Raw genomic sequence first — 24,554 nt, 5'->3', positions numbered from 1 at the left:
ACTCTCACATGGGTGGAGTATCAAGATTTCAAGATCAGATAGCTTGCAAATAATGGGAATGTATGTGAATCTATTGCACATCTATTAATGCTGATATCCACAGGGATTTAACACTTTAAATTTGCACCGTGCAGCATTTGGTCCGTCGATGGTAAGTGGTTGTTGTGCTGGCTTTACAGTTCTTGCAATTTGCGACAACAGAACTGTTTTACAGCCCTGCTGAATGGCCTTGAGGAAATATTTTCCTTGTAGGGTGTGGAAGGGGACAGGGCAGGGTAGGAATTCACATGGGATTTGATCTTGTGATTGGAAGAAGGTTGTGAATGGATGGGAAAACAAACTAGTCACACTGTCAAATACAGTGGCGACAAGCAAATTAAAGCAAATTAAATATGTATATGATCATGATGATGGATAGTAGAGTAAACTCAGTGACTGACATGGACATGTTCTGTACCGTTTAGCAAAGACAGCTGGTGGATGTTTTCACTGCTCCACCCAAACAGTGAAAGACAAAACTGTGTGAAGTGATGTCATTACTACTGCTTATGTAAACCAGCTGTGCGACCTTATGGGCTGTATGGGATTTAAATTTCAAGTGTGTTAGAGCACAGATGTATGTAAGCGCTTGCATGTGTAGTACATGTGCACAGTTTCTGTGGTTAAAAACATCATCACTCGTTCCACTCACTCTTATGACTCTTATTATGTTTTTTTATGTAAGAAAATGAGCTGGAAAACACGACAATTCATAAAAAGTTATTTATTTTTCTTCTTTTTTTAAAATGTTAAATCCAATTTTACACTTCAGGGTGCTAGTAAAATCAAACAGTCACATTGGAATGTTAGGAATGAAAAGATATACAATGAACTGAAAGGAGAAATCAATGTAAAACATCCATATTTTTGTTGCAGTTTAAAACGTTGCAGCTTCTTGGTGTGTTTAAATCAGAAATGTCAGTAAAAACTGACAAACAGTACAAACTAATCACAGATATGGGCCACTACATGCTTTTGTCTTAAAGTCATAGTCCTTGAATACTTTTATTTATGTTACATGACATGGATTAAACATGGTAAAGGTGCCACAAAGTACATATTTTAGCTCAACATAAGCAGTGAAATGAAATTCTTTGGCACATAGAAGGACTATAACAAAAGGTGGCTACACACAATAAAAACAAGACAAAACAAAGTCACCACACTATACACATGCTCATTAGAATACTGATATAAAAAAAGAGCATACACAGTATATTGAAAAGAAAATAACACTGACAAGTGGATGGGCAGAGCAGACAGTAAGAGGCTGTCCTTGCTTTACGTGGCCGAGGCCTTTATGAGTTAGTTGGTCATACAGTCAGTCACATGATTTTCAGCATCGGCTATGAAGCTACATCAAAGAGGCCTGTTGGCTTTGTGATTAAGCTCACTTCAGCTTGCAGTGATAAATTGGAAAATACCTGGTGGCTCCCTCTCTTCGTGGGATTAAAACTTCAATTCTCAATTCTCCTGAGCACGGGGAGCAACTGCAACTGTGAGCCATCACTTTGTCAACTCATTTTACAAAATTGTACACATTTTTCATGGGTTATGTCTCATGCACATTTAGACACATCACTCACTCACATGCTATAGCCTACCGCTCATCAACAAGTATGCACACATACAGTAAGGGAGAGAAGCTTGGATGCATGTATGGATATATACAGTCCATGCACAGTACAGGTGCATGTATATGTTTACACACACACATGCAGGGTCTGAAAGCAGCACACACACACACATTCGCACACCTACACAATCAATAACTCAATCAGACAAACAAGATCAGAGCCCAATGGATTTCCTCTCTGAGACTTTTGTAAACAGATTTCAAGGCAGTGTGATTTATTTCCTCTCCGTCTGCCATGGCTTTACAATAAACTAAGGAACATTTCTTTTATGTGCTAATGCTATATTTTCTAGTGGAGGTTTTGGAGCTTTAAACCTGATGGCTGCTGATGGGTGTTGACAGCACATGGTTGTGATTCCAGACACTGCAGTCATCATGGGAGCCAGTGCTGATTAATCCAAGAATACACCTTCCCAGCCACCGCCCATCTCTTGTCTCTCGTCTCCAGCCTGAGTGCCGTCAACAACCTGGGGAATGAGCCTTCGTCGTCATCATCATCATTCATCACCGCCAGTATCATCATCATCATCAGACTAGTATTCCTGATTTTTGTTGAGGCACACAGCCAAAAAAGGGACGGGACAAGGGGACTATAACAACAAGAGTGTAGGACATTCTTCCAGTCCCTGATGTCCACTTTGCTGTGGACACTGTTTGGTTGGGAAGGAGTGGATTCAAAAAGGGAGGTGAGTATGCAGATGCGCGCGTGTGTGTGTGTGTTTGTGGATGGATGTGTTTGTGGGGGTATTGTCATGGGCTGCAGTTATTTGTAGACTATTTCACAGCTCGGTGTCCGCTGTCTTGGTAGTGGAGTGGCCGTTGGTGGGAGGAGGCTCGGTCTTGGCTGCTTCATTGGACTCTCCATTTACACTGGGTTTCTCCTGGGTTTCTGGAGGGGGGTTGAGGGGGGCCACGGATACAAGAGTGTTCCCCTGGTTTTCCTGATCTACTGGATAAGCTTCATCTGCCTACAAAATGCAACACAAATGCATAATACATTATGGAAAGACTAAATGGACAAGTACATAAGAAATACCATAAACAACAAGAAAGTAGTGCAACAATCGACCAAGTTCTAAAAAGTTAAAAGGCCTCAAGTGTGGAGGCGTTCACAAAAAGAGTGAGTTTTCACAAATGTAAATGTCAAGCACAAAATGTCAGAAAGGTCGTTGACAGTATGGACACGTGTATTAAAATCTCCATCACTAACATAGCAACCATTATGTAGATTAATTCCCCCCCCCATACATCGATTTGGTATATTAAAAAGAAGAACAGCCTCACTGTGCTGCTATGTTACATGGCTCCTTGGATTAAACATCCTGAGTTAAAAATGAAGCATTTAATCTAATAATCAGACACAGTTCTATCATGCATATAAACACTAAGATGTGCAAAGATGCATCTACTATCCCCCGCACCCTTTCACTATTACTTATAAACACACCCTCTTATGTGTTCTCTATCATGCGACATTGCGAGTGGTTTAGAGAAACAGCTGTGTCTGGCAAGCAGATGAAACAGTGAGCTCTGCAGATGAAAAAAGCAGCGGAGGGCGGGGCGTGGATCTGTGGATAATGAACACTCTCTCTTTCTTTGCGTATTCTCTCTGATAGCTGGCCAACAACATTTCCTAATTGAACACTGGCAGGCAATTTGTGGCAAATGGAGGATATAGTGCAGTTTTGATTTCACATGTAGTAAAACATGAACCTTGCCTTAGAAAATCTATGCATGGTGTTAATGAATCCATAATGAGACATTTGGTCGCAAACACCCGCAAACACATGGTGAAGAAATTCGATGTATGTAAAGTCACTTAGATCAGTGTTTAAATGGAATAATGAAATGATTTCAGGTGAACAAATTAGAACAGTTGTGAACATTTTAATTGTGTGTCTGCAGTGGAAAAGGTAAGGCAATGTTTTTCAATTCATGGGCTCCATGTTGTATGGTGTACTGTAATGATCTCCTGTAGAGCCAGCGCCAACATTTGAGTTAATAAGGTCCACACTGGCAACAGACTGTATATTCTACATTCATTCTTAAAATAAAAAATAAAAAATAAAAAGAAAAGCTTACCAGCCTCACCGCCTTGGTGGTGTCACCCCTGCGTTGGCATTTGAAGTAACCTACAGTAATTGCAATTGCAGCAAGCAGGCCAGTGACCAGTATTCCCACAAATACAGAAGAACCTGATGATGATGGTGGGACTTCAGTCTTTGTCACACCCAGCTGCAAACGTTAAAGAAATAAAGTTGTGATCAAAAGAGGTATATGTATTCATTTATATTATTTGGAACCATACAAAAACGGTACTCTTGGGTTAATGAATGGGTATCATCTCAGTCATTTATAAAAGAAGCAGGTTAGTCAAGTCCAGTAGATTGTTTTATATTGACTTGACTAGTAATACAGAAGAATTATAGTGTCTCAGGTTAAAATAAAGAGTTCACTTCAGTTGCAGGTTTTGTAGTGAAGGCCTCGCCTTATGGGTTTCATGGTTATTTTACCACACTGTCATATTCAAGCTTGTAGCTTACCTTGGATTTCAAATGTTCACCCTGGAGTGCTTCAGACAAAGCACTCAATCGAGCTGCAAGAACAAGAATTTTAGAAATATATTAGTATTTAATTGATTGAACACTATAGTACATCCCAAGTCTCTTATTTGATCTTTCCTCATTAATCAGTCTTTAATCAGGGGTGGTTCTGGTTATTTTGTAGGCCGTCCCAAAGCTCTCATTTCTGCTCTGAGAAGTGAAAAGGGATCTATGAGTGAGGATACAGAAGAGCAGCCTTCCTGGAGTCTTTTACTGGCTGACACACAACCTAGCTGATCGGACTGCTCTGATACATCACAACATCACTGAATGGAAACTTACAAATATAGTCAGTGATGCAAGCGCTCTACCGTAAAGTGCATCACTGACTATATTTTATTTATTTTCCGATTGACCATCTAGTTAAAAATATGAATTGTAGGTCTGGTCAACAAAAAGATCTATAAACAATTTTCTTCATTTATTAGAGAGATTTTTATTTTCACGAACTGTTATTCCCCCATTAACTTTTATTATAAATAATATTAAAGTCAGGCAGAATCTGTCTGTCAGCAAGAAACACTTTTTAAACACAATCATCATTGTTTCCATTCAGTCATATGTGAGACTAAAATTCCTTCGTTTCTGATTTGATATGAGTTACATAATTTCCATTTTCCCTGAAAAGTTGAGCCAAATAAATAATTTCCAGTGCTCAATAGACACCCTAGCCATATTATGGGTAATTAAATACTGAATTCACAGTCATAATATTAATAAATACAGATGCAAATAATGAATCAGTAATTTGCATTCTGTCAGTAGAAATAGTTACTGTGCCTTTGAGCAGGACAAAGTACACAGCATACAAACAGGATGCAGTTTTCAGGTGTTAGCTGAACAGGTAACAGGCTCCAGAGAAAACACTGCTGTTCTGGTAGTGATAACTGTGAGCCTTTATTAGTGTGAGGACAGTGCACATGTATGTAGACACAAACTGTCAAAGGACATCGCTTAACATGACACTTCAGAGGAAGGAAGTCCCATTTCTATAAAAACATATCTCCTCATTTCCTCTCTCCTCACATGGTTTCCTCCTCCATGCATCCAAGTGAAAGAAACATGGATGCAATTAAAGAGACTTGGGATGTACCCAACACCACAAGAATGTCATATAACTTTAAGTATCACATATGAATGAAACAGTGCATGTGCAAGTTGTTATATAGAAGGCTGATGTATGCCATAAATACCCACCATCACTGCTGCCCACTAGCGCATTGTTGCCGTCTTGGAAGATTTCTACATTGCAGTTTTCTGTGGAGCACCAGACTGCAGGGTTTTCTTCAATAATACGTTTGGTGTCCTCCTATAAGAAAGGATTTGGATGTCAAATTAAATGTAGAGTACATACTTACAGTATATTAATGAGCAATACCTGTCTTATTAAACATGAAAAATGCAAACTTTAAACGAATGAACAAGAGCTGCAACGATTAAGCAATTAGTTAATGACATTTTTTTTTTTTTTTTAAGATTTATTTTTGAGGGGAATGACCTGCAGCATAGGTCCCTGGCCGGATTCAAACCAGGGACGCTGTGCTTGTGTGGCATGCGCTCTAACAACTCGACCACCAGGGCGCTCCGATACATTTTTTTCATATATAAATACCAAACATTCTCAGGTTCCAGCTTTTCAAATGTGATAATAATTGACTATTGTTGGGTTTTGGACTGTTATTTAGACAAAACAAGCAATTTAAAGATGTCAGCTTGGATTTTACAAAACTGCTATGGGTGTTTTTTTACACTATTTTACAGATATCACTTTATCCAGAAAATATTGTGCAGATTAATTAATAATGAAACAGCGACTCAGAACTTTTAAAATCCTGAACTAATTTCAAAATTTCAGTGAAGAACATGCAGAGTGGAGTATTTTATCTCTTTTGGGGTAATCCTTGGAGCTGGTAGCCAAATGTGAGTTCCTGACTTTTCCCAGCTGACCATCTGTGTACGTATGCCTTTGTGTGCGTAATGGAGACACAATGCAGTTGGATGGAAAACTTGCTGACCACACCTCTTTTTTTCCCACCTTATCCCTGAACTATGATATCACTTCATTGCACAACTTGAGAACTTTCTTCATTTTCTGTAATGTGATCCAGACAGTTCTCAGTGTTCCCAGAGGACCACTATGAGCAAACCATGAATCCTCAGTTAGTTGGGAGTGGGCCCACAGCTGGATTCTACTGTAACACCCAGATCTTTTAGGCAGGGCAGAAGAAACTCAGAAGGGCTGAACTCGTCCGGCAAATTCTCCATCTGTCTGTGTCACTTGTGACACATCACGTTACGCTCAGGAATCCACCACGTTTTTGCTTTGCTTGACCTCATGTGCCCTACTGCACTCATGGCTGGAGTTTAACAATCCAAATGTTTTGCTACAGAAATAATGTGAAAAGGAGAACAAAATGTGGGTTTTTAATATAACATATTAGACACTATCTTTTATAGTGACTGATGATTTAGAGATTTAAAGGGGCATGAATAACACCCGTCTAATTTTCCACAACTTCAGAGCACTGTAGCTTGATTATTGTTATATTGATTAGTGTTATATTGATATAAGCTTTTCTTTTTATCATCTTTCATGCCACTCACTCATTGCCTGAAGAGAATAAAATTGTTTTATTCAGTTTTATCTTTCTTTTTTTGCAGTGTGATTTTTGAACAAATCATTAGCTGGCTAAAACTTCTGGCACTTCAGCCCATGTTTAGTTTTAGGTTAAGTTGGACAAATGACTTCTGCAGATGTTCCTGGCTCTCGATGTTACAGTAATGACCTGAATAGAGGCAAACCGAAGTATGCGGACTGGGATCTGACCTGCTGCTTCGGCTCTGTGCACCTGAACTGTGCAATGTAATAGTCAGCAGTCAGTTCATTTTAAACATCACATGTTTGTTGCGTCATCTCACAACTGAACACAATATTAAGATTTACGGTGAAAAGAAATTCTTTGATTAAACATATGACTTTTTTTTAATTTGGGGTGTTATAAATGTCCCATCTATTCCTGTTATAATCAACTTGAAATATGCTTTCATGTGTAATGAAGGCTATCTCTTTTATAAAAAAAAAACAGAAAGAAGAAACAGGATAAATTAAGCAACACCCTTGAGATTCATCCTTTTGCCTTAAGGAACCCAGACAACGAGAAGAAAGATCAGCATTACAATTCATTAGTCTCGTGCCAGGAACTCAAGTCTCAAGATTTACAATGCCTGAGGAATGTCTGAGAAAAGATCTGCCTTTATCAGAGCTATATTTCCAACTGAAGCTCTTCAAAACACATTAATCTTCTTCCTCTACGTGAAGTAAGCCACTTCCTCTGCAGCCAAGGTGTAGGGGGCCGGATAAAGGTCTTGGTAAAAAGAACATGTCACCAAAACACCAAAAGGTAACCTATTCCCTACTCATGTTTCAGTGCAACCTTAAATGTTGCATCGATTGCCAGATTCTCAGCTGCTGTTTCATACTGCCTGTGGTTGACAGGGAGTAACAGACACCATAGTTGCAGGCTGAATGAATATAGATTGTGGTCTGATGTAGTCTTGGTGGTGGCTGATTAATGTCTTGGGAGAATATTCTGGTTTTACAGTCGTACGGCAACAGAGAGAAAAACATACTGTACTTACGCAGGTATTTGTGACCAAAACAGCCTTGACAGCATTACTTTCTTGGATGTCTTCCTTTCCAACACACTTCACATTCGGCTGTGGAGACAATGTCAGATGAAGAAATGAGGAGAGAGGACAACACACTTTGCACATGTACAGTTAGTTATAACCACCATCCATCAGTCATCCTTTGAGAACACATCATCTTTTATTATCCTTTATGTTGAAAAATTGAGGAGCAGCATCTGAACATGGTATAAGTAGATACTCACCACCACTGTTTTGGGAACACCAGAGTTATCTGTGACCTCAGCAGCTACTGACCCCTCATTGCCTCCAGACCTTGGGACAAGAGTGGCCAATCCATCAAGTGGAATGTTTACAACGGTCAATGGTATTACAGGAACAACAGCTGTAGCAGACTGATCACCAGCAGCAGCAGTGGCATCAACAGTAATGGACTCTGGAGCAGCAGCGCTTGCTGGGGTGTCTGTGGCATCTGGGGCGTCTGGGGCGTCTGGGGCGTCTGGGGCGTCTGTGGCGCCTGTGGCGTCTGGGGCGTCTGTGGCGTCTATGGCGTCTGGGGCGTCTGTGGCGCCTGAGGGCCCTAAGAGTATGATTCAAGGGCAATGCTATTGTACATGGGCATATACTGGCTGTGTTAAGGTTTGTCCAACATGCCAACACATAAAATCCAACTTAATATGTCATTTATCATGTCAGTATGGCATAACCTCTCGTAAAAGTGGATTTAGTGATATAAAAAAAACCAAAAGAGAGAATTTGTGTGTGATAATTGATATTTTTTCTTTGAATATGTGCTCTGATTCAGTTTCATTCTACCATTTATTTGTCTTCATCAAGGCACCTACCTGCACTGCTGCCAGGTGAATCATCTGCAGGTGCATCTGTGGCATCTTGACACATCACCTCATCTGAAAGGGCAAGCAAGACAGACAGACAGAAAGAGAGAGAGAGAGAACAATTTTAATACTCAGCTTCATCTGATTAATCACTTCTTGTCGATGCCTGTATAAATTAAAGTCTCTGCTCTGTATATTACATATCTTGCAGTGAATGCAATGAGAGAATATTTGATATTCTCTATATGATTAAATAGGGACATTTAAAAATAAAAAAGACTGATATTCATCTATATCATCATTGAATCCCATGTCACCGTTTTATGTAAAAAGGTATCCAGGGGAGAATTTTCAAGCACACACTCACTGTGAATGAATGTTTGTGTGAATGAGGTCAGGGCAGAGGGTTGGTTTGAACAGCTTGGCCTGGTGAACCAAGCCTCATGCGCCAAAGCCAAAGATGCCAAACCAATTTGGCATGTTTCTCATGGGCTCTAACTAATTAGTAGTGCATATGGCCTAATTCTCTTTTTCTGTAGCCAGTCAAAAGGTCATGGTCTCCTGACTATCCATCTATCCTCTGGGAGAGATCATGTGTCTGTAATAATATTGGGATTAAATTGGGTGGTACGTTCTCGTATAGGATTTTTTTTTTTTTCATGTGGGTTTGTTTTTTTTGTTTTTTTGGTTGAATCATGTTTAAGATCACTGTCAAATATCCTTACCCCAAGATTTATAGGTACAGATAATCGCAATCTCTTCTTTGAATTCTCTGTTACTAACTAAATATTTTTATTAGACTGCTTTTATATATTTTTATTAGACTGCTTTTAGATTGCAATTAGATAGCAAGCATTTCAGATGTGTTGTCTTATTACACCCAGATGTTGACATAAACTAAAGCTCTGTCTTGTACAGCTCAGCCCATCACGCCTGCCCCATGACTAACTTAATTAATCCTACACTCATTTCTCTCCTCCAAAGGAAGGAAACCACTGTAATGTGTAAACAGTTTAACATCTACCCAAAACTATGCTTCAGTCAGAGGAAAATGGGCTTTTGGTTCACCACTACCATTAATCACCAGAAACATTAGTATAGATGAGATGGATTTAGATATTTAATGTGTGTTTGCGGTCCCATAAACATGACTGTCTTTAACAAACTCAGGCATAAGATCCAAGCTCCTTGTAGGAATGTTAGCACCCCAAACGAGAGGTACAGTAATCACATAATTTCTTGCCTCGATTATCGGCTGGCAAGTGGCAGCCATGATACTGTGTGTCCAGCACTGTAGACCAGGCTCTGTATAAAATGGTTCTCTCCTGCGGTGCATTTTATCTCGACAGTGGCGTCAACTGGCTGAACATTGTCCAGATCTGGTCAAATGCTGCATTTTAACTGTTGTAAGTGTGCATGAATCCTAATGTTTAACAGTGCTATTAGAGCCTTCAGCTAATTGCTTTTGGCTTGAGCTGGTATGTTTACTTGTGCAATAATGTAAGACAGAAAATGTTTAGCGTGTACACCGTTGAATTAACCTATAGTGTCAATGTATGTCTCATAGGAACTGTTTAAAGATTTTCTCAGCACAAGAATGTTTTAAAGTGCCTGTTATGTATTATATGTTGAATCAGATAAGGATGCTTATTTATGTTTAGAAGCTTTTACCTCCCCAGTGTCTGACAAAATATCAATCATTGCATTCACCTTCATGTTCTAATTGTGCACATATAGAGATATATAGCACATTTCATATGCACATGTCCATTCACTGTAGTATCACATGTATCAGTGCTTAGACTCCAGGCTATCTAAATGTCAGACATTTATCCACAGTAACACTCCTCTATAGTGGACACAGACACCTCAAACAGCTGTGTGAGAAAACTCACTGTGTTTCCAGCCAGGCTCCTCCGCATCAACACAAATCGCTTGGACTTCAAATCTCAACACAAACACAACATACATAACACTCCTACTCCATATAAACACAACCTTGGCTTTTCTCCAAAGGGTTTTCTATGGGCTCAGAGAGTAAAGCCAAGTCTGCAGACTACGTAACCTCTTGGTTCAAGTAAATCCCGCTCTTCACTACTCTCTTGACTACTGGGCTACATCAACTGTATTTCCTGTCCTGGCCGTCCTCCTTGAATCTTTCAGCCTGGGTGTTCCAGTCTTTGACGTGGTATGTGATGTTTAGCCATGCCAGATGTAAAGAACTAAATCATTGGCTAAAGAGAGGATACAGTATGGGCCTAGGATGATAAGTGATGGTTAAAATCCTGCATAGTTTTTGCCTGTGACTGGACAAATCCTCAGTAATTATAAGGTTAGTTCAACTGTAAATGACAAATTTGCTTTAAGTGCCGTACACCGCCCTGCCTGCACACATATTTAGCACTTGTAGCCCTTGTAATGTTAATGCTTTGCGCGATGAAAATTAGATCGATCACAACAGTTGTTGCTGACATTATGCTGGCATATGTTGTAGTATGTGCTTTCACTTTGTCAGACATCCCAACCTGCAGAAAGTCATTTCAGGGAGAGCCATTCTGAAGGGGGTGGGGGGGTGGTTACACTAGGTGTCTGTCCGGGGGCGGGGGCGGGGGGTGCGATCGGTCTAATAAGCGGCAACCCAGAGTTATAAGGAATTTGCTTTCAGACGCGCTGCATTTATAGTCACACAAACACACACACACGCACTGTCACTCTCTAGTGCACGCTCTTGCTCATTCACTCTAGATTCTTGGAGAATACGTCTCATTTGCGGGCGTCATGGAGACGCTATCAATATGCGGGAGACTCCCGGAACTTCCGGGAGAGTTGGGATGTCTGCTTTTCACAAGGGAATGTAAGCAACTTTTAAAGTCAGTTACACTGTAAACATATCAGGTCCATTAATAAAGCGGTCTTAATCCCTTGGAAGATTGTCAGGAATTTCACATTTGCCTGTAATTGAATATACATGGAAAAATGGATTAAGGTAAGTCATTAGAGACTGGTAAAACATGTTTTGCACATCATCACTCACTGCTTGAATTCCAGGATAAAGTATGCAGTTTTCTTGCTGAAAATAAATCATATTACAAAGCTGATATACACACAAACATTTAAAAAAAAAGAAGTTTTGTAGGACTGCATCCCTGATTGGACTGATGCACACAACGAAAGACAGTGACGAGATTATTGCAGATATGAAGGTCCCTGGGTTTATTTCTATGTCAAGTGGTGAATCATAGATTTCCATGGCAGACAATTGATGATTCAGGGGATAGGAGGGAAGAGAGATGACGAGGTGTAGGGGGATACTGTCTTATCAATGTCTTATCATCCATTTACATACTGAAGTTGTGATGAAAGCCAGATCTAACATTTGCCTCTGTTTTCGTCCAGACAACCTCCTTTCTTTCAACACCTTCTCCTCACTGGGAAAAAGCCTTGCAACTCCCACTTGCAGACTGACAAACACACCCACACAAGTTCATGAACACTCACAGCTTCATAAGTGTACATAAGAGTGGATAATTTTTCACTGGAGGAAGTGTAGAGCTCAGTGTAAAATACTGATACTTCATGGTAAGAAAATGGGAAAACACACACACACATTTCTATCGTGCATGTGGGTGCACGCATCTTGACTTCAGTATCCGGCTGTTGACTCTAACGCTCAGTGGTTGCTTTCCTTCCTCTCTCTGTTTCTTTATAAACTTTTGGTTCCTTGTTCCCTTTAACTGACAGACCAGAACTACAAAAATAAACCCATTGCCTCATTTTTACAGGATTTTTAGGGCCATGTTTGATCACCTCTTTTGGACTTTGGCCAATTAATGAGTTTTAGACTATGTGAGGTCAGCTGACACCTTCAGCTTAAACAGAAGCATCAGCACACTGTATGAGTGGACAACTATAAACAATGCCTCTGCCTCCACTGTGTATAGGCTTCAGTTACAAGCAGCTGCAGCAGCAACAGACTTTATGAGTGTATACACAGAGTAAGTATATTTTGATTACAGTTATCTGGTCCCACACTCAGTCACTTACCGTATCCCTGCCGTACTCTTCTGTCACAACCTTTCCCATTCACTCCATAAAGTCTAGCTGCCTTTTTAACCCTTCTGCTGATTTTAGGGTAGGGGAGGAGTGAGGAAATTGCAGTTTAAACAAACATTGTCCCACCTGATTAAATGGGTGCAGTCAGAGAGTTTGAGCAGGGGACACCAGAACTTTGCACATGGTATTTGAAGATGAGGCCTGCTTCCTCACTGAGGAGACTACAGAGGAGGCCTGAGAGGGGAAAGAGCAGTGCAGCTGCACTAAGTCTCCTTAGGGAGCTCTTACCCCTCCCTAAATGTGTGCTGTACTGTCAGAGAGCTGTGAAATCTGTGACATCATGCTCAAGAGGGAAGCTTCAGCTCTAAATCTTGGGACTTGCATTTGACCTCCACCCAGACTATAGAGACAACACCTTGGCTGTCAGTATGTGCCACACCCGCGTTACTTGTCCTGTGTCCTCTGCTTCCAGATGTCTACAGAACACCCTAAAGTCTCCCCTCAAACCTCCATCTTTATTCCCTGCTTAGAGAAATGTAACGTCAGCTTAGTCCTTCAGTTCCACATAACCTTGAGGAAATTCTGGCACTAAATGCAACTGCATTTTGTCTACAAAATGTCAAAAAAATGAAAAACAAGTGGAACTCAGTGTGACATATTCAAATTGCTTGTTTTGCATGACTTGCATGATATTTATGCTTATGCATCAAATCATCACATTTAAGAACTGAATATTTGGCATTTCTGCATCATAAATGACTCAAATAGTTAACCAAATATCCAAAGTATTGTTGATTGTTGTTTTCTGTCGGTCACCTAGTCCATTGATCAACTAATTATTTAAGCATTAGATGAGAGAAAATCCTATAATCTGCTTAAAGGAAAGAATACAAGTTCTTGCCATCATAGGGACACACGACTTCATAGCATTCCATAAATATAACATCATCCAACTTCTGTGGCTATGTAAAAAAAAAAAAGACAGATGCAATTGTTATATACCCACGGTGTCCATAGAAACACCAAATACTACCCTACCAACTATCTAGAAAAAAACAAAACAAAACACTGCCCGTATCCGCCGAACGTGAGAACTATTTTTGTTTCTGCACAAACGGGTGGCAAAAGTTGACTTTTCCACCCAGTCCACACCCCTTCTGTTTTTAAACCAAACATGAGATAGCTTTGGATAACAATAAATAAATGCCAAGGAATTAACAACTGGTTACGGAACGTTATCCAAGCCCATCCTATAGGACAGGATGTAGCTGTGACAGCACACGGCATGCAGTGACCTCTTTGACCTGCAGAGTTAAACATGTCGGGGGCTACAGATAACACACACCACCTCAGGAATACACATACACACACACACACACACACACACACACACACACACACCACATTGTTATCATGGGGATACAGCACAGGGACTGCATTATAGTGTGATAATTTTACTCAAAATGTTGCTCTAACTTAAAATGTTCTCTTTCTGTTGTATATATATATAATGATACGGGACTGATAAAAAACAAATGCTGAGAAAACCCTTGAGAAGGATGAAAGCAAAGAATGTAAAGGTAACATAATGATTGATAGCAGGTACAGACCATTGTTTTCACTCAACCGCTAATTTACTCATTAAAATAGCTTCAGCAGGGCAGTGAAACTTAAAACCTGTGTTTCCAAAACAGTTCATCCATTTTGTTAGCAGATTAGAAACTGGAAACACCAGCTGCTTGGAGAGGCTGTAGCAGCTAGCTGCTCTCTTTTCTATGTCAGAACCAGCACTGGGCTGCAACAGCAGATGTCCATGGACTGATTCCAGCTGCTGTTTTTACATTAGACTGTGTTGTGAGAGGTTGTAGGAAGATATCGAAACCTATAGTTCTAAACAATCTGTCTTTTATATGATTGTGACTAAGGAGCCAAAGTGAGAGGAAGATTGAGAAATAATAATAATAGTCTGATAGCCTTCCAGATATGACTAAACTCTGCAGTTTTCTATTGCAAAAGAACAAACTGGGTTCCTTACAAACACAGATACTGTCCATACATACAAAGACACATACTCAGGACCTACAAGAACAGCAAAAGGGCACAATCTTCTGTTTTCAATAAGTAAAAAGCATGTCCTCAACTACATGCCTTTTAGCAAACATTAATTACCGGGAGCAATTATTCTGGCAGTCAAAAGGTCTCAGCCAAGGCTCATTAAGTGCTTTTATTCTCCAGGGTAAAAAGTATACCCCTCCATAAAGACAGCCCTGCCTGGCTATCCAACATACAGTAGTATATATACACACACACACACACACACACACACACACACACACACACACACACACACACACACACACACACACACACACACACACACACACACACACACACACACACACACACACACACACACACACACACACACACAGCACATACTATTGGCATTTGTAGTAACATCCTCATATCTTTACATCAGTCAATGTGGGAAGAATCACTGAGCTGTTTTTGAGCCACTTTGAAAAAAAGAAGAGGTGTGTGTGTGTGTGGGGGGGAGGGGGGGGGGTTACTTCCAAGTTCTTATTTTGGATTCACACTGTAATCTTGGGGCTGCTCATTAGCTGAACATAGGGGTGATTTTGATCTAAACAGTGATATCTGGAGTTTCTCTGCCTCGGTGGTGCTTGTCCCGCCAAATTTTCTGGGCTGAAAATGAAGGAGAAACAGGAGGAGAGGGCTTTTTTTTCTCTTCGTTATGCTGGTAAAACCCAACAGCTGTAAAATTGCAGCAGGGTGCCAAGGGAACAAGGAACAATAAGCTCACCAGAACAGCAGTAATTGGAAAAGGAAGATTTGAATGCAAGCACGGCGTCTGCTATCCATTAAGATTGTTTCACTAGGTAAATATTGTTGCCAGACGATCTATTTCTCCACGTCAACTCCTTTTCCTGGATGATCATTTAGATTGTGGCGACAGTGGTTTTGTTTTCTTATCATTAATATGTTTTCTTTGGAATATAGCTGGCTTCAAATGAAGATAATTCAGAGAGAGAACTTTTTAAAAGTCCTCCCTTGTTATGGTCATTGTGCTGATGAGGGCTGGCAGGTGAGGTAACAGAATGGACACTGATGACAGCCAGTGTTTTAATGATTTCAGCTATAGCCCAACATGGCTCTCTTACTTCTAACAAATTGGCAGTTTGACAGAATGCAGGCTCCAGGTTTAATTACTTTGCGAGCTCACGTGGCTCCTCAGCCATAACTTTGGGCCCAAGTGTATGCACACCCTCGCCTGACGTAAGACCACTATCTGCCAAGCCTTATATAAAAGACCCACGCCCTCCAGCAGATGACGTGAATCGAACTTCACCATCACAACATGGGAATGAAGGAATGCTGGTCAATAGCTGAGGGCCATGAGAAACAGAGTGGCAATATTCTGCCCATGTTTATATTGGAAGGGCGAAGCTGCTGTCTGAGAAACAAGGTTTTTTTTAACATTTGCGTGCAGTGAGATATGGATGCTGATTTCTACTGACTGTGAAGCCTGTGTCTCCTCTTCTTGTGCATTCAGAGAGCCTTCATGGTTTACATTATCTTGAATGACTTGTATCAGTGAAGGCCACTTAAGTGCATGTTATACAAAGGATATATTGAGCAGTGGCAGGGATGGCTTTGCACATGTGCACACAGAAACACATGCAGACCAAATTTGGAATCTCCCAACCTCGAGCGAATATCTTGGTTTAATTTTGTAAATTCTAACAACAATTGTCACAGCTCATTCTGCTCTGCTCTCCCTGAAGCCACGACTCAGCAACAGAAACAGTGACTGTAGACGACAAACTGAAATGACCTAGACAACATGTTTTTTCCCCCAATCTCCAGAGCCGATTTAAAGCTTGGGTTTTCCCCCTAAATCTTGAGAGTCAGGCAGCTTATAACATACTCCAAGAGGCGTTGAATGACATCATCCAACATTGCAGTCCATGCCCATTTCAGTGCTACATATTTGTAAGCCTGCATGACTACTGAATGACAGCCATGGGAAGTGGGAGCATAAACTAAATCTGTGTTTGCCGGAGATTCAGCGTGATTGGCCTGCTTACATGAGACAAGGATGTTTGCTCTGGTAAACACAGTCAAACACATTCACCAGTCAAGTGCATCAAAGGCTCTTATCCTGTCTTTTCTTGCATCCTCCCATTCAACCTCTGTCTTGTTTGCCTGATTCAGTGTTTCTATCGTACAAATCTCTAAGAGGTTAGTCTGCTCCAAATGTTATAAACTGAGCTGAACATAAGCACAACACATTGCTCTTTTCAGTGAATTTAACTGTGTCACTACAACATATACTCTACACAGCTACTGCTAGGATGCCACATTGTTTGAGCCCAGTGTTTGATTTGATGAATGTACTTTTTTTCTCCATAGCTCCATGGCTCTATATGCTTGTTGCCAGATGAGTGAGTCCAAGCCCTTTGTGGCATGGGTGTGTTGGTTTCCATGGTTTCCAGATATCAGAGAGAGAGAGCGAGAAAGAGAGACTTTAATGGTCAGGCTGTGCTCTTGTTTGGGTAAATACAACAAAGCATGTTTTTAAGACCGTCCTTGGATCAGCTGCCTCGCCCATTTGCCCTTGTGGGGCTAATGACATCACCGCTACCGAATGTGATATGGCATTGATTAAACCTCATGATCCACAGCAGTTCTTCACTGAGAACAAGACACAACAAGACAGGAGTCGTGCAGTGGAGTGTCTCTGCATTTACCAGGATATTTGACAAAGACTCTTTTTTTAGGTGGAACCAGACAGACATAATGAAGCGTGAAACATTAAAATTGTCTATGTATTTAAAAGAATATTGGGGCCAGACCTCTGACCCATATATCACTGCAGCCACAAAGTCCTATATTGTAAGAAGTGTTAGTGAGGAGACAGATTGTCTCTTGTGACTTGGTTGATGGTGGGGAGGAGGCAGTGGTAAAAGTGTCAAAACAAAAATAACCTCACAATTATTCAGATGATCAACAAAATCAGTACAAAGTTGATGCAATGAACCATTTCATATATTTAAGTTTATATTTAAGATTTTACATTTTTCTTTTTCAGAGCCATATGTGACCAAGCCTCTGCAAATTCACACTGCAATGCCAGTTGGACACAAGTGTCAACAATGTAGCAGGTCCGTGTGATCGAAGGACTACTGTTGGATTTGGTAAAGAATAGAAGATGGGTCTGCAGACCTCAGTCAACACCTGTGTGATATTCTTGAAGTAGAAATCAGGAGTTGTCTGCTAACACGTATAACAGAGGAGAGAGGCTTGTGCTAATGTAAGATCCCGACAGTTAACCAAGATCAATTCTGTATTGTTTTTAAAAAATTAAAACATAAAGTCTCAATGAGACTCAGGTAAAATAGATAAACTGGGCCTGATAGGCAATCTCAAATATGGCAAAAGGCAAGCAGGAAGGTTGTAATCAAAATTAAGAATAGCAAAGCAAAATATAATTATAGAGATAACAGGCTGGCCATTTCACAGTAATAAGCAAAAAATATATTGTTGTGTCTTAAAATGTTGTCCATGTATCATGGCTTTAATTTCTCAGTGGGGTGTGCTCAGAGTAATTAGATTTACATGTAAATCTAATTACCATCTGCTAAGCTGCTGATGCAGACGGTATGTGGTTTGCCTCTGTACTGTGCAAACTGCGAACATGTTCCGCCATCTCATGATGTTTTCCCTTTAAAAGTAAATCCTTAGTTATTTTTATCAGCCTGGAATACTCCTCTTAGTCTTCCCAAGCAAGGTCACTCAAAACATTTACTGTTCCTCTGCTCATAGATGAGGCCTATAACTGCTCTGCAGAAGTCGTTCTGCAGAAGGCAGCAACACCATCCAAGCCATACATCACCCTGCAATTAGCATCAGGCCTCGGACTGATTTGGAGTGAACTGCCCATTGAGTTCACACACGTCCAAAACATCCCACATGCACACACTCTTAATGTTAGCAGATTTGCTGGGAACAATGTTTAGGGAACTATTTCTTCTCTATGATACATTTATTTTATATAATATATATATATATAAATATTTAGTTATGTGGTCACTTAATTATATGTAGCACACATGCAGCATGCACATGAAATGTCTTTATAAGTCACCGGAGTCACAGTCAGGCATATATCATCAGGCAATAGATTTATCCAGTTTTTAATATAATATACATCTTGATATAGTTTTTCTGTGTTTGGTAAGCTCCACCCAGAGGCACTGCAGGATGTAAAGCATAATTATTCTCAACTGCAACTTTCCACTCCTGAGCAGACCCTTTGTGTCTGTAGCCGCCCCACCACTAACCATGCCTCTTTACATCAGTGTGCAACCTCATGGTAGAACCCATCAAAGCAAAGCCTCCAGCAAGTATGTGCAAAGCTATTGTTTCTGTACATACACTGCATTAAGTAAATTCTAACCACTATGTGAGAGACTTTTGGAAACATGAAAAAAGGAATAAAAGAGAAAAAAAAAACAGAATTCCACATGCAACATAACATAATGACTTAGAGAGTACATCAAACTTTCAAAAGAAGAAACTATAATCAATAACTATGAGAGTACTCACTGCTGAGCAACAGAGCGCAGAGCAACAGGACTCCAGTCATCCCTTTCAAGAGCTCATTCATTCTCCACATGGACCCAGCCATCCTCTCTGGTCAGATTCAGCGCAGCCGGTGGGACTGTGTTCCTGAAGGAGTGTGTGTGAGAGTAAAACGTGTGGTACGTGATGGTAAGTGCGTGAAGGCCAGGGGAGTTGGGAGTTTCCTGTGAGGTCTGAGTGAACGGGACAGACAAGCAGGATAAAGCCTGGCTTGTGTTCTGTTGCTCTTTATATGGCCCCACTCCTTTGGCCTCTCTCTCTCTGCTCTTTCCACACCCCTTTTCTAACTGCCTGCTGTTAACCCGTTTCCCCCAATGTAACCGTCCAAGCTTCCTCCCTCCTGCACCCGTGAGACAGAATGACATGGGTAAAACTTGGCATGTGGTTGAGCTTTATCTTTGTTGCAGTTCATGTTGAAAAAGTTGTCACTCTTTTGTAGACATTTGCACAGCTTGTGGGCTAGTGGGATAACTGTCTCTGCAATGTGTGGATTGTGGGTGAACTATAGGGAAGTTTCAGAGATGTTCTAGTAGACAAGGCACAAATACTGAGAGGTGGCCCTCCTATGAAAAAAGCATACACTGTCTCATCACTCAAGTACTAAAATGTGAACACACTTTTGAAAAAAGTCTTGAAGTTAACCACTGCATGACATGCTTTGGCTTTACTTGAAAAAAAGGGGGGTTCAAACGCTAATTAGTGTGTCCAAAGTCTCTTTTTTTGAAGATGCACATGGTAAACAGTACACTGGCTGAGAGGTCTGTACAAGCACATGGCATCACACACACAACACTTGGCCTTGGTTTTTGTGTTTCCCTGGACAGATGACTAACAGCCTACAGTGAGTCATCTACTAAACTGCGCAAGTACATACGCTCCCCTTACATGTACTGAACACTCCTCCTTTCAAATGCGTTAATACACATGCCACTGACATCATTGACAAAACACACATGCAATTTTATAATTTTACCACATCAGCAGAAAGGGACAATCTGTTGCACTGATGCGTGGTGTGGTGTAGGAGTGTGATACTCAGTGCTCACATTGACACAGATGTGCTGTTCCAGACATTCATGCTGGCCACATCTGGAAGCACTGCAGTCCCACTGCTAGGTTTTTGAGGACTGCCTGGAGACTTGCTTGTCAAACAATGCAACCATATGAAGCTGAAGAGAGCCAAGATCAGGCTGGTGTCTGGGAATGGGCACTCACTCTAGTCACCTTGTATGTTTGAGACCAGATATTCTTTTTAAAGTTTAAAGGCCTCTTGAAATCACATTAACAATTCAGAAAACTGTCTAAACTCTCATTAGAAAGTGTTAATACTTTGAAAGTTAAAATCTTAACAAATAACTGTTAACTGTTAAAATGTTAGCACTAATTTACAACATTACAATCATTGGAAATTATTTCAAAGATAACCTTAGCTGTGGTGTAAAGTTAAGTCAACACTATTACAGTTAGTCCAGCTAAAATGAAAGTGACTTTAAACAACGACAAAGTGTCATCTGACTTAAAAACGAGGATGCATGCCTGCACCTCAGCTTGTAGAACGAGCCACCAAAGCAAACTCAGTTTGCAGACTAGATAACAAATTAACTGGGAGGAAAAAGATGAGAGCAGCAGACACAAGAGTGTGGATCAGGTGATGAACTCTGCGGGTATTTAAGAGTGTAAAAGGTTAATAAATGTGTGTGTAAAACTGAGTGTTGAAGACAGCAGACAAGAGGAGTGATTGAGGGACCGAACCAGGGACTTATGTGACCTGAACTTTGTTACACCCTAAGGGACATTGCTTTAGAGTGACTAATGTGTGACATGTATATGGAGGTTGAATTGGTTTAAGTTATGTCTGTTATTGGTTTTAACAGTATGTTTAACTGCTGAGATATTTTGGGGAAATATGAGTTTTACATAGGCCTACAGTGAAATTGTTTCATTGCATCTGAGGAAGGTTGTTTTTTTTTGTCAAACACATCGGCTTAGACTGTCTAATTTTATTTTCTTGTAAAAGAAATATTTTAATATAATCTTCTATTGATCCTCCTCTCTGGCTCCAGCTACTGGTAGTGTCCTTTACTTATCTTCAGCCCCTCCCTTCAAACTGGTCCAATATTCATTTTACTACCCTGAGGTTATTAGGCGTTGCAGGGGTTACATAAGCAAGCATCCTCAGCGGTCTCACCATAATCAGTATCATTCATGAGCTTGGCTGCATCTATCCTATAATGACATCATTGAAGACTTTGCTTCTAAAAAAGAATCTAGGACGTGAAAGTTTTGAAGATGGTTTTACCATTAAGTACAGGCCTACATACATACAGCATACATTGGTTAAGTATTAAGCCACATTCAAACATGTTTCTAAACTATTTACCTTCAGCAATGTAAAGACTCACATTAAATACACATAAGCATTTGTAATCAGACATAGCTGCAGTTGATCCTCAACATGTGCTCAGTCTTGCTGCCAAACAGAACAATGGAAAGGAGGAGGATATATAGACTAGCGAGCAATCAGTTGAGAGTGAGTTCAGGTGATGGGTGGGTCCATGTCAAGGAAGTGATTAAGAAGTGATAACTAGTGTGGCTTTTTTCAATATACACAGCATTTAAAAATTAATGGATACATACATATGTAGATTTTGTTTTGTTTGGATTTGTATATTATGCTTTGTCTTTTTGGGACTGTGTTTGTATATTTGTTGTATTTCCATTGTTGGATATCTCCTGGAGCCTCATGTGTGGGCAGTTTATGTGTATGCTTGGATGATGTTGACGTATTGTGCTGTTAGATAATGGTGGGTTCACATGCCAGAATGTTGGGTTTGTTGTTAATTTGTTGTCTGAATAATTACATGAGGGATGGGTCATGTAAATTGACATACACAAAAAAAACATTAATTCATTCATTCATTCATTCATTCATTCATTCATTCATTCGTGTTGCCTCACCCTCTTCCATCTCTGCTTGGTTTGTTAACCTTCTTTATTCTGCATCCTTCTTCTGTTCTGTGGCAAGTCATTATATCACATACCAAATATTGACAGAATGTTTCCCAGACAGCTGTAAAACCTGAAAAATAATTGTGAGGGATTATTTTTTTGTAGACATGCCCCTTGTTAATTTACAAGCTTTTTGGTTTTAATGTATTATTTGTTTTGAGCTTAAAAACTCAGTCTTTTTAATGTTGGTAATTTTTCATTATTGTTAACTGGTAATTGTGAAGAATCTGATGATAAATTTATATTATGCCTTCAAGGTGAGGTCATCTGGTACAGCACAGATGGTATGTGCACAATCATTAAAAAAAAAACCCAAAACTCTCTGCTTGTTAAAATGTTAACAATTAGTCCTGGTAGTTCAGAGGCTTTCCTGCTTTTTTTTCATTAGTTGGCCTGGGGTGTGGATTAGGAATTTGAATGAAGAGAAGCTCCATAAGACACAGTCATCAGTGATGATTTGACCGATGGAGTGAAGGAAACAAAGACAAAGACCTCTCTGTCTGTTGACACTTCTTCCTCAATTAAGTCAGATGGGCCACTCTCAGCCCTTGTCATCCTGTTGACCGACCCATCTATCACCCCTCATACATCTAATTCCTCTTCTGTTTCCTGCTATTCTACTTGCACATGAGGGGTTGTAACAGCCAGGAATTCACTCTGCCCTGTGTGTCCAGAAGTGTGCAGACAGACCCAGAGATGACCCCAAACTCTTACAAAATGATACCCTGCCTTCCATGTCCATGTCCGTTACAGAAAGCTATGTGAAATGGGACAGACCTGGCCAAGTGTTTCCGCACCGTGATGGTGGGCTAGCGCCAGAATCTAGTTTCTCACCAAGGGAGCTGTGTGGAAAGAGCAACAGGAAGGCTTTAGCAAGGATAGAAATACTTACACACACACAACAGCCAGATCTCTGTCAGAATACTGGGGAGCGTTGATCAATGTGCAGAGCATATCCCGCGTTCTCAGGTCTGGAAGCTGAAATGTGGGAACAATGTATGATGATATACTTTATAAAGAGGAAATCGAATAGTACTGGGATCAGATAGAGCATTCCAGACCAGGCAAGAACTTCTTATCCACCCACAAAACCTAAAATAAAAAAGAGACACAAAGAAAGAAAGAAAGAAAGAAAGAAGGAAAGAAAGAAAGAAAGAAAGAAAGAAAGAAAGAAAGAAAGAAAGAAAGAAAGAAAGAAAGAAAGAAAGAAAGAAAGAAAGAAAGAAAGAAAGAAAGAAAGAAAGAAAGAAAGGAACCTGCCTGACACGGCACCTTAATATCATCCTTACAGAGTGTCAAGTGCTGTTGTGGAAAACAGACTGCCAGAGAACACAAAAGCAAACAGGAAATAGACTCTAACAGAGGCCTCAATCTCTTTTGTTATTACATCATGTTCTGGGAAACCGAAAGAATGTTTCTGTGTAAACACAATTTTACATGAAATTCTGGTGAATATGTGCTGCAGGAACAATAAACTGAGTATTCGATACAGAGCGTTGATTATCTTGCAAAGGGATCCCTCTCTTATCCATTTCACTCCGTTCTAGTATGCATGACCTACTCGTTTTATTGATTGAGAGGTCTGCGTTTTTGTACTTTCCAAAACACAAAACGAAATGCCAAAATCCTCCTTTTCCCTCTCCTCCCACCTTCAGCTCTACTCCATTCTCTCCATCGCCTTGATCCCATACAGATGTTCTTCTTTAGCACTCCCCTCTGGAGCGAGTCTACTCCTATTGTTCATAAAATCAGTCCCATGGTCCCAGCCGACCCAGCCCGAATGCACGAAGCGCGCACGTAGTGTGTGCAACAGTTTCATGAGCAGATAATCATGCATACTCAGCCTCGGACACACATGTTCAGAGATAAAACACAAGAAGGAAAAGTTAGTCAACATAGCAACAATTATAACAGAGTTTGGAAAATCCCATCACAAAATCACAAATGTCTTCTCAGTGAGTGCTTCAAACACACAAATCTCTTGTTTCTCTCTCTTTTTCTGTCTCTCCACAACCTTCTTTTGAGTCTCCTCTTCGTCCCCAGCTTCCTCATGTCCTTCCTCAT

At 40.3% G+C, this 24,554-nt stretch overlaps 1 protein-coding gene across 2 annotated transcripts; it reads right to left on the bottom strand.

Moving 5' to 3' along the window:
* Positions 1-748: 748 nt before the first annotated feature.
* On the bottom strand, positions 749-19,663 carry cd34 (CD34 molecule). 2 transcript variants are annotated; one of them, XM_062427410.1, is made up of 8 exons: positions 19,446-19,663; positions 8,772-8,834; positions 8,172-8,506; positions 7,918-7,995; positions 5,476-5,587; positions 4,219-4,271; positions 3,758-3,910; positions 749-2,643 (listed from the first exon to the last, which is right to left on the bottom strand). In XM_062427410.1, the coding sequence occupies exons 1-8, from the start codon at positions 19,525-19,527 to the stop codon at positions 2,455-2,457; spliced, it is 1,065 nt and encodes a 354-aa protein (XP_062283394.1). In that variant the 5' UTR covers positions 19,528-19,663; the 3' UTR covers positions 749-2,454. The 2 variants fall into 2 exon arrangements, with proteins under 2 accessions (XP_062283394.1, XP_062283395.1); XM_062427411.1 differs by having other exon boundaries at positions 8,172-8,479.
* Between the last annotated feature and the right edge of the window lie 4,891 nt (positions 19,664-24,554).

Source organism: Scomber scombrus, chromosome 10 (genome assembly GCF_963691925.1).
Source record: "Scomber scombrus chromosome 10, fScoSco1.1, whole genome shotgun sequence".
Classification (NCBI taxonomy): Eukaryota; Metazoa; Chordata; class Actinopteri; order Scombriformes; family Scombridae; genus Scomber; species Scomber scombrus.
This window is presented reverse-complemented; position numbering and strand designations above follow the sequence as displayed.